The 12,372-nt window shown below is 43.7% G+C and overlaps 2 protein-coding genes across 3 annotated transcripts; both read right to left on the bottom strand.

Annotated features, from left to right (window-relative positions):
• Positions 1 to 203: 203 nt before the first annotated feature.
• LOC128689211 (pro-resilin-like) lies at positions 204 to 2,282 on the bottom strand. Of its 2 annotated transcripts, none has more exons than XM_070086491.1 (3): positions 2,262 to 2,282; positions 1,130 to 1,332; positions 204 to 847 (listed from the first exon to the last, which is right to left on the bottom strand). In XM_070086491.1, the coding sequence occupies exons 1-3, from the start codon at positions 2,265 to 2,267 to the stop codon at positions 550 to 552; spliced, it is 507 nt and encodes a 168-aa protein (XP_069942592.1). In that variant the 5' UTR covers positions 2,268 to 2,282; the 3' UTR covers positions 204 to 549. The 2 variants fall into 2 exon arrangements, with proteins under 2 accessions (XP_069942592.1, XP_053633322.2); XM_053777347.2 differs by having other exon boundaries at positions 2,232 to 2,281.
• Positions 2,283 to 5,226: 2,944 nt separating this feature from the next.
• LOC128689264 (cuticle protein 19.8) lies at positions 5,227 to 8,295 on the bottom strand. The gene is made up of 3 exons (XM_053777395.2): positions 8,188 to 8,295; positions 6,390 to 6,592; positions 5,227 to 5,842 (listed from the first exon to the last, which is right to left on the bottom strand). Exons 1-3 carry the CDS (start codon positions 8,191 to 8,193, stop codon positions 5,374 to 5,376), a joined length of 678 nt encoding a protein of 225 aa, XP_053633370.1. The 5' UTR covers positions 8,194 to 8,295; the 3' UTR covers positions 5,227 to 5,373.
• Between the last annotated feature and the right edge of the window lie 4,077 nt (positions 8,296 to 12,372).

The following is a 12,372-nucleotide window of genomic DNA, read 5'->3' as shown; positions in this document are numbered from 1 at the left end:
GACAAGACTCATTGTTCTTGTTGCCGTTGATGATCATGATGTAAATATGATGAATATACCAGACAGAACATTTACATCAAAAAATTATCGGTTTTTAATTATACATTCTATCAATGAAGGACAGGCAGTGATTAAAAGATTATATAATATATCATTTTATTTATGAATGCAAAAATAATTATTCATTTAAAAATACAGCAGCACATGCATAGTTATACAAGTATCAGATTGTGACTTGAGAAAAATAAGTTCTTTGAAAAATGCATAACTTGTAGCACAGGAAAGGAAATACAGCTAGAAATCTATATCTATACTGATACATGAAGGATCATGGCAGCGGAGGTGTTTCTCTGTAGGACACGTTAGAGTACCTCATGCGGCATTTATCCTTCAGCATAACAGAAGAGAGTGATGGGCGGGAGAGACGCGTTGTTGCTTAAATATAATAGTTCACTGGGCGCCGTGAAGCTGCGTTAAGTATGTACAGCCGCAGTTGTTGGGTCGATGAGTAAACGGTACGGAAATTACTGTTCAATTCTTAGTAAAGAATTATTTTCCTGGTGCTGAGTATAACTGCGAGGGAGCTGGGACAGGCTGTAGAGGAGCTGGGGCAGGCTGAGAGAACACCTGTCTAGGAGCCTGGATGGGCTGAGAGAACACTTGCCTAGGAGCTGGGGCGGGCTGTGGAAACACTTGCCTAGGAGCTTGAGCGGGCTGGGAGTAAACACTTGCAGGACCGCTGGGAAACTGGGCCTCTCCCTCGAAGGTGATGGTGGGATGATAGCCGGTGCTGTCAACGTAGTAGTCAACCCGCATGAGACGAGAGTCAGGCAGCCGCACATAGTAACTGTGGACGAAGTACTGCTTAGTACACACCTTCAACTCTCAACTCAAGTTCTTAAGACTCACAGAAGTGTTTTACGAAATACTAAATACAAAAAAAAGTTGAATATGCATAAGAAATCCTCTTTCCAAGAACCATGATGTTGATGCAGTGATGGAGAAATTTTTCTTCCTTTACACAGTAATTGCAATTTATTTACCTTTAAATTTCCGTATATGGAGTTCGAAGAACACACTACTGTGTTTGTATTTTGCATTATGTCTCTCACTGCTTCAGTAGACTCACCTGCCTCTGGTGATGTCGCCGTCCCTCTCCTCCTGGTGGCCGAAGAAGTTACCTGACGGTGCATCGTTGACGTCCCACTGGAAGTTGTACTGGGCGGGGCCGGAGGCAAAGTCGGGTCCCCTTACTGACGGGGCCTGGTAGCCGTAGTCACCCTGGGCAGCTGCCCACGACACCAACACCACCAGGAGCACTAAAGCCACTGTCTGGTGGAACAGATACGTCAGTTTACATCAGTATAAGCTTTTTATTACAAACCCTAATTGCATTTTTGTTACAGAAATGTTCGGATATTTAATTCGAGCTGAAAAAAATACTGAGTTTTGAACGTTAATAATATGTAGGTTGAAAGAATATTCTGCCTCGTGATTAACAGTTCATCAACATATCTTTGTACTGCGGCTGTGTTTACGTTGAGACTTCTGAAACTGAGTAAGATAAACAAAACATAGGTGGAACACATGGGCAAGATGAAATGAACACTTCCATTCAATGCTGAGGGATAATCACCTCAAACTACTCTTTCACGTCTTCCACCGTCTCCAATACTATTATGTACTGTACTAGACTGATAAAGCTACTGTTTGGCGAGACGTCTCTGCAAGATGGATGTCCAGGCGTCGCACATATATTTTTTTTATGTACTTATTGGTTTCGTAGGCTAATAAGACAATATCCCACAGATGCTTCTTAGTTATATTCTAAAGTTTATGTGAAGGTGAATGACCCGTGAGGGTCTTATACGGTAGCGCAAAGACTGAGGCAGCTTGATCCTCCCTCTGCTCACTACGAGGTAGTCAATACCAGACTGCACTTACGGACTGCCTCACAATCTCCTGAAGCCTTTAGAAACATTTATGGTAATAGAGGCACGTGAGAAAGTATTTTGCAATTTTCGCTGCAGCACAAGGTAAACATAAGACTGTCTTGCAAGTTCGCTATTATGAGTGTTGATTGCTAGCAAGATTGTTAATTGAGTTTCAACCGTATCAGCTACACGGTCATTAAGGCTACACCTAACCTGCTCACCATTACTCAAGAATACGTTGATCTCTAAAACTCAGTGTATATGCGCTGAGGTGCACACACCTCTCGGCGTATATACCTTTGTGTAGGTTTGTGTGAGGTGAGGTACCTTCATGATGATGTCGTGTTGACGGACTGAGATGATGTGATGCCCGGACATCACCACTCTGCCTTATATTGGTCGAGGGTGAGGTCAACAGTGTCAAGGTGGCGAGCATCGTGTCAGCTGACAACTCCCTAAACCAGTCTTCTTCCCTTTGTTGGTGGAATTAGCAAGTCACTCTTCAGTACCGAGTTGTGAACCCGACGAGCGGAATTGGGCAGCAGCGACAACAAGAGGAGAACCACATAACACACAGACACACACACACACACACACACACACACACACACACACACACACACACACACACACACACACACACACACACACACACACACACACACACAGGATGTTCCAGAGAGGGGACACAGAAATAAGGGGTCACAATTGGAAGCTGAAGGCTCAGACGAGTCACAAGGATGTTAGGAAGTATTTCTTCGGTCATAGTGTCGTCAGGAGGTGGAATAGCCTAGAAAGTGACGTAGTGGAGGCAGGAACCATACATGGCTTTAAGACGAGGTATGACAAAGCTCAGGAAGCGGAGAGAGAGAACCTAGTAGCGATCAGAGAAGAGGAGGGGCCAGGAGCTGAGTCTCGACTCCTGCAACCACAATTAGGTGAGTACACACACGCAGGGAGAGAGTGGACCTACTAGCAACCAGTGAAGAAGCGGGGTCAGGAGCTGTGACTCGGCCCCTGCAACCACAAATAGGTGAGCACACACACACACACACCACATGTATTAAAACAACAAAATATATAAGATTAGGCCCTTTTTACTGTAAATCAATGCTAAGAAATTTATATTATATAAGAATATGGATGTATTAGAGCATATGGGTAATACAGTCGAGTAGTCAATATTGAACAGTAGAGGAATAAGGGGACTGTGTTGTGTTTACTGCGACGATCCTCAGGCCCCCGGGGAAGGGGGGGGGGTTGAGGGTCTCCACTGGATCGATAATATTCGTGTTATTCTGGTACAGTTGAGTGAGGTCTTCGCCTCAGATGTATAACATACTGGCATTATGTTTTGTCTTATAGGTTTATGTATGCTTAACATCTATATCAAATAGTGTCTAAATGTTAATTATCATGACTCTTATTTTTGACAAGTTCCTTTTTTGCTTTGGGTTGATATCTGTTTTTCATTAAATTGTTTAATTAAACTTCGTGTCAAGTTTAACATCTTTTTTCCTTTTTCCTCTAAAAATAATTTCACACCCAGTGTATGGAGTCGTAAATTAATTATCTCTGACTTGAATTATTACTGAGCTGCCAAAATAAACGACATCATATATCGTACTTGATATACTTAACAATATTTTGGCTGGTCTATTGGGTCTTGATCAGATGTCCAAAAGATCCATGCAGGAGAAACACACACATATAACATTTAAGAAGGGATTCAGAGCAACCGGTTGGTTGGACTTGAGTCCTGGAGGTGGGAAGTACAGCAGACTAGAGGAGGAGTGGAGGATGTTGCACTTCGGAGGGTAATATATGTGCACTCCTGGCAACATTGCTGTTTACTGAATAATGGTGAATGTGTTTCTTTTGTCAGGTCGCCATACCTTAGTAGGAAACTGCTGGTGTTAAAATAGATTAATTTCACCCATAGTGTTGTCTACCGACTCAACGGTAACTAAAGAAATGTTGAAAATGGTATAAAATGCAGACAAGTTGATGATTAAGACACACGTGCAACAGTTGGGTGTCTTTATTGATGAAACGACGGAGCCTACCGTGTAGGCGAAACGTTTCGACAATAAAGATACCCAACTGTTGCACGTGTGTCTTAATCATCGAAGAGATGCTGTATTTATCTCCGGAAGTCTGCAGATACTTGGAGAAATTTTCAGAGTACAGTGAAACGTGGCTGCTATTAATTTGGTTTTCAAGTTTTTTTTTTTTTTTTGGTAAGCGCTAAACCCATGTGAATTATTCAGTGCAAAAAGTAGTAAAGGTTCGAACCTCGAATCAGTTAATCGTGAAAGACACGTAATGATTTAGCTCACTTTATTTGTACGGAATTTTTGGAGAAAAGGAATTAGAACTGTCAGATATTTCCCAGCAGTAGAACTTCAGAAAAAAATTGTATATGATTTTCATTATTAAAAAACTTTTAAGATTCAAAATTTTTTATTCATTATATATTTCTATAATCTTTGTACAAATATATGTCTGTAACGAACTTGTCAGCAAGAGGTGAAAACCGTACTAGTTGGGCAGTACTTGACGAGGAGCGTGAATAACACACAACAGGAGTGGCAGAACAACAAAGATTAGCACCAGGAGTTCTAGCTGCTTCAGCACTAGAGGCTGGAGATTCTTCATTAAAAGGTTATTCCACATCAGAGGCTGACGAGCCTTCTAAGAAAGATACCATTGGGTTGTGCATCCATCAGGGCTGTCAGTTCTTCAGCACCGGGACCTGCGGATCCTTCGGAATCGGCACCAGTAATTGTGGGTCCTTCAGGATCATCTGTTCTTCACTACTAGGAGCTGGAGATCTTTCAGAACCAGCACCAGGGACAGGAGATCCTTCTAGACCAGCAGAATTTCAGCAACATGGATTGGGATCTTTTAGCATAATTTATTTTGAGTCAACAGGAGTCGTTTGTTCTTTAAGACCAGCAGGTCTTCAACACTGGAGGCTGGCTGAAAGGTCTTCAGAATCAACACCAAGAGCTGGAGATCCGTTAGAACCAGCAAATCTTCAGCACCAGGAACTGGAGATTCGTTAGAACCAGCAAATCTTCAGCACCAGGGACTGGAGATTCGTTAGAACCAGCTGGTCTTCAACAACCAGGAGCTGAGGATTCTTGAGAACCACAAGTCTTCAACACCAAGGGCTAGAGATCCATTAGAACCAGCAAGTCTTCAACACCAGGGGCTAAAAGCCCTTTAGAACCTGCAAAACTCCAGCATCAGGAGCCAAAGACCCTTCACAGCCTACAGAACTAAAGCTCCACTCACTACCGCGAGGCAGAGACTCCAAAATATGTCTTGACGCGCATTACGACACAACGTATATAATAAGTACTAATATATGAAAATCTAATGCGGGGTTCATTGGGGATATTCCGCTGCAAATATGGAATGTCATCCGTGACTCCTATTTTCCTGGCTGTGAGTAGAATTGTGTTGGAGGCTGAGAAAACACTTCCCTATGGGGTGAGGCTGGCTGGGAGTACGTAGGGCTAAGAGATGCAGAGGGCTGGGAGAACACCTGTCTAGGAGCAGCTGAGGTTGGCTGTGAGTAGGTCTGCCTCAGGGCTGGGGCTGGCTGGGAGTACGTCTGCCTTAGACCTGGGGCTGGCTGGGAGTGCGTCTGCCTCAGACCTGGAGCTGGTTGGGAGTACGTCTGCCTTGGAACTTCGGCAGGCTGAGAATACGTCTGCCTAGGAGCTTCGGCGGGCTGGGAAAATACCTGCCTAGGGCCAGAGGCTGGCTGGGAGTAACCCCTAGTAGAGTCGCTGGGAAACTGGGCCTCTCCCTCGAAGGAGATGGAGGGATGGTAGCCGGTGCTGTCAGCATAATAGTCAACCCTCATGATACGGGTGTCAGGCAGCCTCACGTAGTAACTGTGGACAGAATACTACTTAGTACATATCTTCAACCCTCGACTCCGGGCTTTTGAGTCTCAGAGAAGTACTTTAAGGAAAAATAGATGAAAAAATATATGCCAAGGAAACCTCTTTCAGAGTAAAAGAAATAATGATGTTATTGCAAATATTAAGAATCAAAACACATATGTCTAATAAACATGTTTAATGGCTAGCGTCTTCCTGACTGAGAAATTTAAGGGATCATCACACTAGTGTAGGGACACCCAGGGACTTATTTACAGTGGGGAGCAAAATATACTTTTGTTGCATAGGAAAATGTCCCTTAGAAAGTCTTGATATAAAACGCAAATGCCAGTTTACATAACGTTATCTATCTACCTCACCGAAGAGCGATAGATAGATAGGAAGAGGTAACACTTGGTACTGTTATTCTCTGTGAGCTTTGCGAGCAGTATGTGCAATACAAGAGGTGACACAATGTTTCCTCTTGTCTCCTCCAGTGGGCACCCGTCTTGTGTTTTATGCCTTTTTTTATATTGTTTGCCGGTTGCTTTACACTCACCTGCCCTGTGTGTTGTCGCCTTCCCTCTGTTCCCTGTGGCCGTAGTAGTTAGCTGAGTATTCATCGTTGACCTCCCACTGGTAGTTGTACTGGGCGGGGGAGGAGGAATACTGGGGCCCCTGTTGTGACGGGGCCTGGTAGTTGTAGTCACCCTGGGGCGCTGCCCACGATACCACCGCCACACACAGCACCAGAGACACTGTCTGAGGGAGGAATAACTGTTAGGGCCAGTACTGGGATACTCACGTCACGTCAGAGTAAGGGATACTCACCTTGGTTCAGCTGTCTTTTTAAAATTCCTGTCATCTCGCTGGAGCCTATATCACGTCTACAGAGAAGCCGAAAGGTTGGTAAATGTTTTCTGTAACGCAGTTAAATGATTCTATATCAGGGTATAACCGAAGGTTCAACCACTTCGCAAAGTGACTGAGAAATATATATTTCTCGCCTCACCTTGAAATCAAGAACAGGAAGGTAAGAGGTTCTTGTCTGCATGAGTGACTGGGACTCGGTGTAGCTCGTCTGCTAATTGCTATCACTCCTTGGAAATGCCTCTGTCATTTCCTGGAAAGGAGGGCGTCTGCCACTTTCTTGGAATGGCCGTCTGCCTCCAGCTTCCTGGGAAGCAAAGAGGTGCCATTTCCTAAGCAGTTAGGTCTGCCACTCAAGCATTTCCCCTCAGTTCTTTACGACCCTCCCATATATACCGATAAGAAATGCACTACCGAATACTGCGCAGGTACATATATATAAAACACATATAAACATAAGCTATAACACAACATGTACCAGAACAAGTCTCTAATGGTACAATGTTTCGCTCGTATTAGAGAGTCTTCAAGTCCTGACAGCGCGAAACATTGTTTCAAATGACGGCTTCTTCAGTTACATGTGTCTTTACCATTTTAAAATGAAAATGAATTACTGGTCAAACTTATTTTGAACCATAACGCGAGAATGTTGTGAAAAGTGACTAAGCTGAAAGAATACCAGTTTGGATTTAAGAATTTAGGAAGAGCGTACATACTAAACAACTTAAACCCGTTGAAAATTATATAAAATATCTTGTAGGCGAAACGTTTCAACATATGTCTCTTACTCATCAACATGAAACCCGGTCTCAGCTATAATGATACTTCAATTAACTTACTCTGAGAAAATTATAGTTTACCCTCTATTCAGTTGCGCTCAAGTTTTCTGTTTACATTCACTGTTGGTTCACACAGGACATGCGACACATGTCGCATGTCCTAATTTCTTCAAAATTTATCGTGTTTTGCTAATGTGTCATTCTATTTTCTTTAGTTTACTGTGGACGTCGAACATTACTATGTCATGTTCCAAAATATGATGATGGTGATGGATTTATCACCGAAATGTTGATTTACTCTACAGTAGATATTCCATGTATGATACGTATATATTTTAGAGTGTTATGTTTATAGGAAACATGGCTGACTTAATTAACTGAAACATAACACGGTAAGGAAGCCACGTATAGAAGAAAATGAAGGTCGGATTAAGTGGTAGAAAATTCTAGTGAAGAAAGGACAGTCTGCAGAACTTGTTTTATAGGGGAGAACGCCACAAATAACAAGCGAAAGTTGGGTAGAATCACGTATAAATAGAACTACTTTGAGGACCAGCCAGGGTTGGGTATAGTCGCTGTGTAAATAGAACCTTTCCCTCTCTTCTAAACAACAGAATCCATTAAACGTGACTATCACTATTGTGAGATGTTTTAGTATAGAGGATATGGTCCCTAACTAAGTAGCTAGGTGTTCCAGAGGTCAGGTACCTTCATCGTTGCGAGCTGGGGATGAAGTCTGAGATGAACTGCTTCCTGCAGCCTCACACTCAGCCTTATATTGGTCGGGGATCCAAGATATGGCCTTGCCCGACTCGTGACGTCATAACTACAATGTAGGGAAAAAACTCATTAGTTTATCATAGCCCAGTAAAGTCTCCTCCCTCTTTTCTTTATGAGTAAAGGGAGAGTGGATTTATGTCAAGCCGAAACGGCATGACAAAGTTCCCGGAGAGCGAAACGGCATGACAAAGTTCCCGGAGAGCGAAACGGCATGACAAAGTTCCTGGAGAGCGAAACGTTACCACAATAGCGTCACATTAGTTGCATCTGTGTCCATTTACCTAACATTATGTCGGTAATTCGACCATTATTACTAAGTTCATTGAGGTACAGGTACACGTAAGTACAATTATACATACTAACATACATGTAAATTACCCAACATAACCCCAAAAACGTCAAAGTGACTTATTATTATTAATTATTTGTGATATATATCACAAAGACTATTTAAAAACCTAACTGAAAGATACAGAAGCATACACACTTGATTGTAACTTTAAAAATTAAAATGGCTGAGTGACTCACCTGTGTGAAGATCATTGTGAGGACAAAGGTACAATGGGAATAAAGTGAACCGAATTATTTACATGAACATGGGGTCTTTATTGCAAAGAATGGGTCGTTCTGTGGATGAATAGGTCTTTAATTAGAGGAAGAGGGTCTTCCGTGGAAGGGGGACATTTTATGGGGACGAGATGTTTTATGGGTGAGAAATATCCTGAGGGATGTCTGTTGTGGCTGAGATATTTTGAATGTAAGGAAATGAGATAGATAAATATACAGATAGATAAATAGATAGATAAAGAGAGAGAGAGAGAGAGAGAGAGAGAGAGAGAGAGAGAGAGAGAGAGAGAGAGAGAGAGAGAGAGAGAGAGAGAGAGAGAGAGAGAGGGTGTTCTGTTATGGAAAAGAGGCCATTAACAAAGACATGAACATGAACATGAAAGGCATTAGCCTTTATGAGAGCAATATCTTTTATGAAAGAGCAATATTTTATGGCTTTAGTATGAGAGGGATTCATGAGAGACCACCATCGCATGGGAAGTCTGAAGACTGACAACATACAGGCACCTTAACCCTGAAGGAACGTAAATACCACACAAGGAAAATGAACGCCGATACAGAATAACATTTCCCTATACGGAGGGTTCGTAAAATCGAATGAAGGTACACATCGCTGGTTGTTGAAAAAAACTAGGAACACTGAGGCCTAGTGCAAAAAAAAAAAAAGTGGATTCGACACATACATGTACATCCTGGTACCTTTCACGGCATCTACCTAACAATAACGTTGTCTTGAAATGGTGCAGATTTCAAGGTGAAATGTGTCTGGCTGGACCTCACTTCCTCCTCGTTTGTGTTAGGAAATCTGTTGAAGATTGAGACACTTATGCAGCATATGGGAATCTTTATTCAGGAAACGTTTCGCCACACAGTGGCTTCATCAGTCCAATACAAAGAGGAAGGCGTAAGGAGAGGAGGAGTATGAGGTAATCAGTCCCTCAGCCTGGAGTCGATGTGTTCAGTCCATCAATCTTGTAGAATGTACAGCATAGGGCCGTAGACGTGGCTTATATACTGTAGTGAGGTGACTTGAAGCAGGCGGAGGCGGGGTCATAGTGTTACCATCCACTAGTCGAAGTAGGTCTTTGTCCAAAGGTTGAACAAGCGTTGAAGAATTCTTTGTAAGAAGATCCCATGATGCTGCAGTGTCTGACAGTTGTGATGAATGGTTTGAAAAACCGACAAGTTGAAGATTGAGACACTTATGCAGCATAAGTGTCTCAATCTTCAACTTGTCGGTTTTTCAAACCATTCATCACATAGGAAATCTGTGTTGTCATGTGCCAGCTCAAAACACCTAAGCAAGAATCAGATGTGCAGAAGGATAGATCTACCGTGAAAATACACGCACCATAGAGCAAACCACCGTGAAAATAGTTGTATAGGAGGGGAAGCCAACTGTTAAAACTGCTTCATGGGTGAGTAACCTACCGTGAAAATAATTTATAACCTAGAGGATTTTGCAAGAAATGCGTTGTATCAGAAATGGGTCATTAGACGTATATAAACGTCAGCAGGTCTCCAAGAATTGTGGCATCCTCAACACATTGCCAGGCCGCAATGTCCAAGTTAATACGGATCCAGGATACACGCCAGAGTCAGCACATCACAGGACACACACCAAAGTCAGCGTGGATCCCCGGACACATCCCTGTTAGCGCACTTCCAAGCTTTCAATGCACCTCAAAGTTACATTTCATTCCCAGCGTATCTTAAGAACACACATTATTGTCAGTATCTTCAAACAATGGAGCAAAGATGCTATTGATGTTTGGCTATCAGCGACAAATGGTTCAGAATACTTTCGCATACCAAGAAAGTAAATACCACTCTTTATGCACATTTCCGTGACTTAACCATAGTGTTAATAGCACCTCGAGTGCCTAACCGCAGTCAGCTGTGGCCAGGTCGGTAATGCCGGACCCCAGACATAGGACTGGAATCACGAAGCTCCAGCCATAAGGGCTGACTCATTGGAACCTAGTCATAGAGCCTGACTCACCGGAACCTAGTCATAGGGTTTGACTCACTGAAACCTAGTCACAGGGCCTGTTTCACTGGAACCTAGTCATAGGGCCTGACTCACTGGAACCTAGTCATAGGGCCTGAATCACTGGAACCTAGTCATAGGGCCTGACTCACTGGAACCTAGTCATAGGGCCTGAATCACTGGAACCTAGTCATAGGGCCTGACTCACTGGAACCTAGTCATAGGGCCTGAATCACTGGAACCTAGTCATAGGGTCTGAATCACTGGAACCTAGTCATAGGGCCTGACTCACTGGAACCTAGTCATAGGGCCTGAATCACTGGAACCTAGTCATAGGGCCTGAATCACTGGAACCTAGTCATAGGGTTTGACTCACTGGAACCTAGTCATAGGGCCTGACTCACTGGAACCTAGTCACAGGGCCTGTTTCACTGGAACCTAGTCATAGGGCCTGACTCACTGGAACCTAGTCATAGGGCCTGAATCACTGGAACCTAGTCATAGGGCCTGAATCACTGGAACCTAGTCATAGGGCCTGAATCACTGGAACCTAGTCATAGGGTCTGAATCACTGGAACCTAGTCATAGGGCCTGACTCACTGGAACCTAGTCATAGGGCCTGAATCACTGGAACCTAGTCATAGGGCCTGAATCACTGGAACCTAGTCATAGGGTTTGACTCACTGGAACCTAGTCATAGGGCCTGACTCACTGGAACCTAGTCATAGGGCCTGACTCACTGGAACCTAGTCATAGGGCCTGACTCACTGGAACCTAGTCATAGGGTCTGAATCACTGGAACCTAGTCATAGGGCCTGAATCACTGGAACCTAGTCATAGGGCCTGAATCACTGAAACCTAGTCATAGGGCCTGACTCACTGGAACCTAGTAAAGGGGCCTCAATTACTGGAACCTAGTCATAGGGTTTGACTCACTGGAACCTAGTCATAGGGCCTGACTCACTGGAACCTAGTCATAGAGCCTAACTCACTGGAACCTAGTCATAGGGCCTGAATCACTGGAACCTAGTCATAGGGCCTGAATCACTGGAATCTAGTCATAGGGTTTGACTCACTGGAACCTAGTCATAGGGTCTGAATCACTGGAACCTAGTCATAGGGTCTGAATCACTGGAACCTAGTCATAGGGCCTGAATCACTGGAACCTAGTCATAGGGCCTTACTCACTGGAACCTAGTCATAGGGTTTGACTCACTGGAACCTAGTCATAGGGCCTGAATCACTGGAACCTAGTCATAGGGCCTGAATCACTGGAACCTAGTCATAGAGCCTGACTCACTGGAACCTAGTCATAGGGCCTGAATCACTGGAACCTAGTCATAGGGCCTCAGTCACTGGAACCTAGTCATAGGGCCTGACTCAATGGAACCTAGTCATAGAGCCTGACTCACTGGAACCTAGTCATAGGGCCTGAATCGCTGGAACCTATTCATAGGGCCTGACTCACTGGAACTTAGTCATAGGGCCTGAATCGCTGGAACCTATTCATAGGGCCTGACTCACTGGAACTTAGTCATAGGGCCTGACTCACTGGA

The sequence above is a fragment of the Cherax quadricarinatus genome, chromosome 18 (genome assembly GCF_038502225.1).
Source record: "Cherax quadricarinatus isolate ZL_2023a chromosome 18, ASM3850222v1, whole genome shotgun sequence".
Lineage (NCBI taxonomy): Eukaryota > Metazoa > Arthropoda > Malacostraca > Decapoda > Parastacidae > Cherax > Cherax quadricarinatus.
The sequence above is the reverse complement of the archived record's forward strand: the minus strand, read 5'-3'. Positions and strand labels throughout refer to the sequence as shown.

What these genes read in the sequence shown, in the direction of transcription:
- LOC128689264 (XM_053777395.2), bottom strand. An exon ending in GGCGACAACACACAGGGCAG is followed by an intron (nt 5,843 to 6,389) that starts GTGAGTGTAAAG and finishes TTCTGTCCACAG; the next exon opens with TTACTACGTGAGGCTGCCTG.
- LOC128689211 (XM_053777347.2), bottom strand. Translation starts at nt 2,267, where the DNA reads ATGAAGGTACCTCACCTCACACAAACCTACACAAAG. An exon ending in TCACACAAACCTACACAAAG is followed by an intron (nt 1,333 to 2,231) that starts GTATATACGCCG and finishes CTGTTCCACCAG; the next exon opens with ACAGTGGCTTTAGTGCTCCT. An exon ending in GGCGACATCACCAGAGGCAG is followed by an intron (nt 848 to 1,129) that starts GTGAGTCTACTG and finishes CTTCGTCCACAG; the next exon opens with TTACTATGTGCGGCTGCCTG.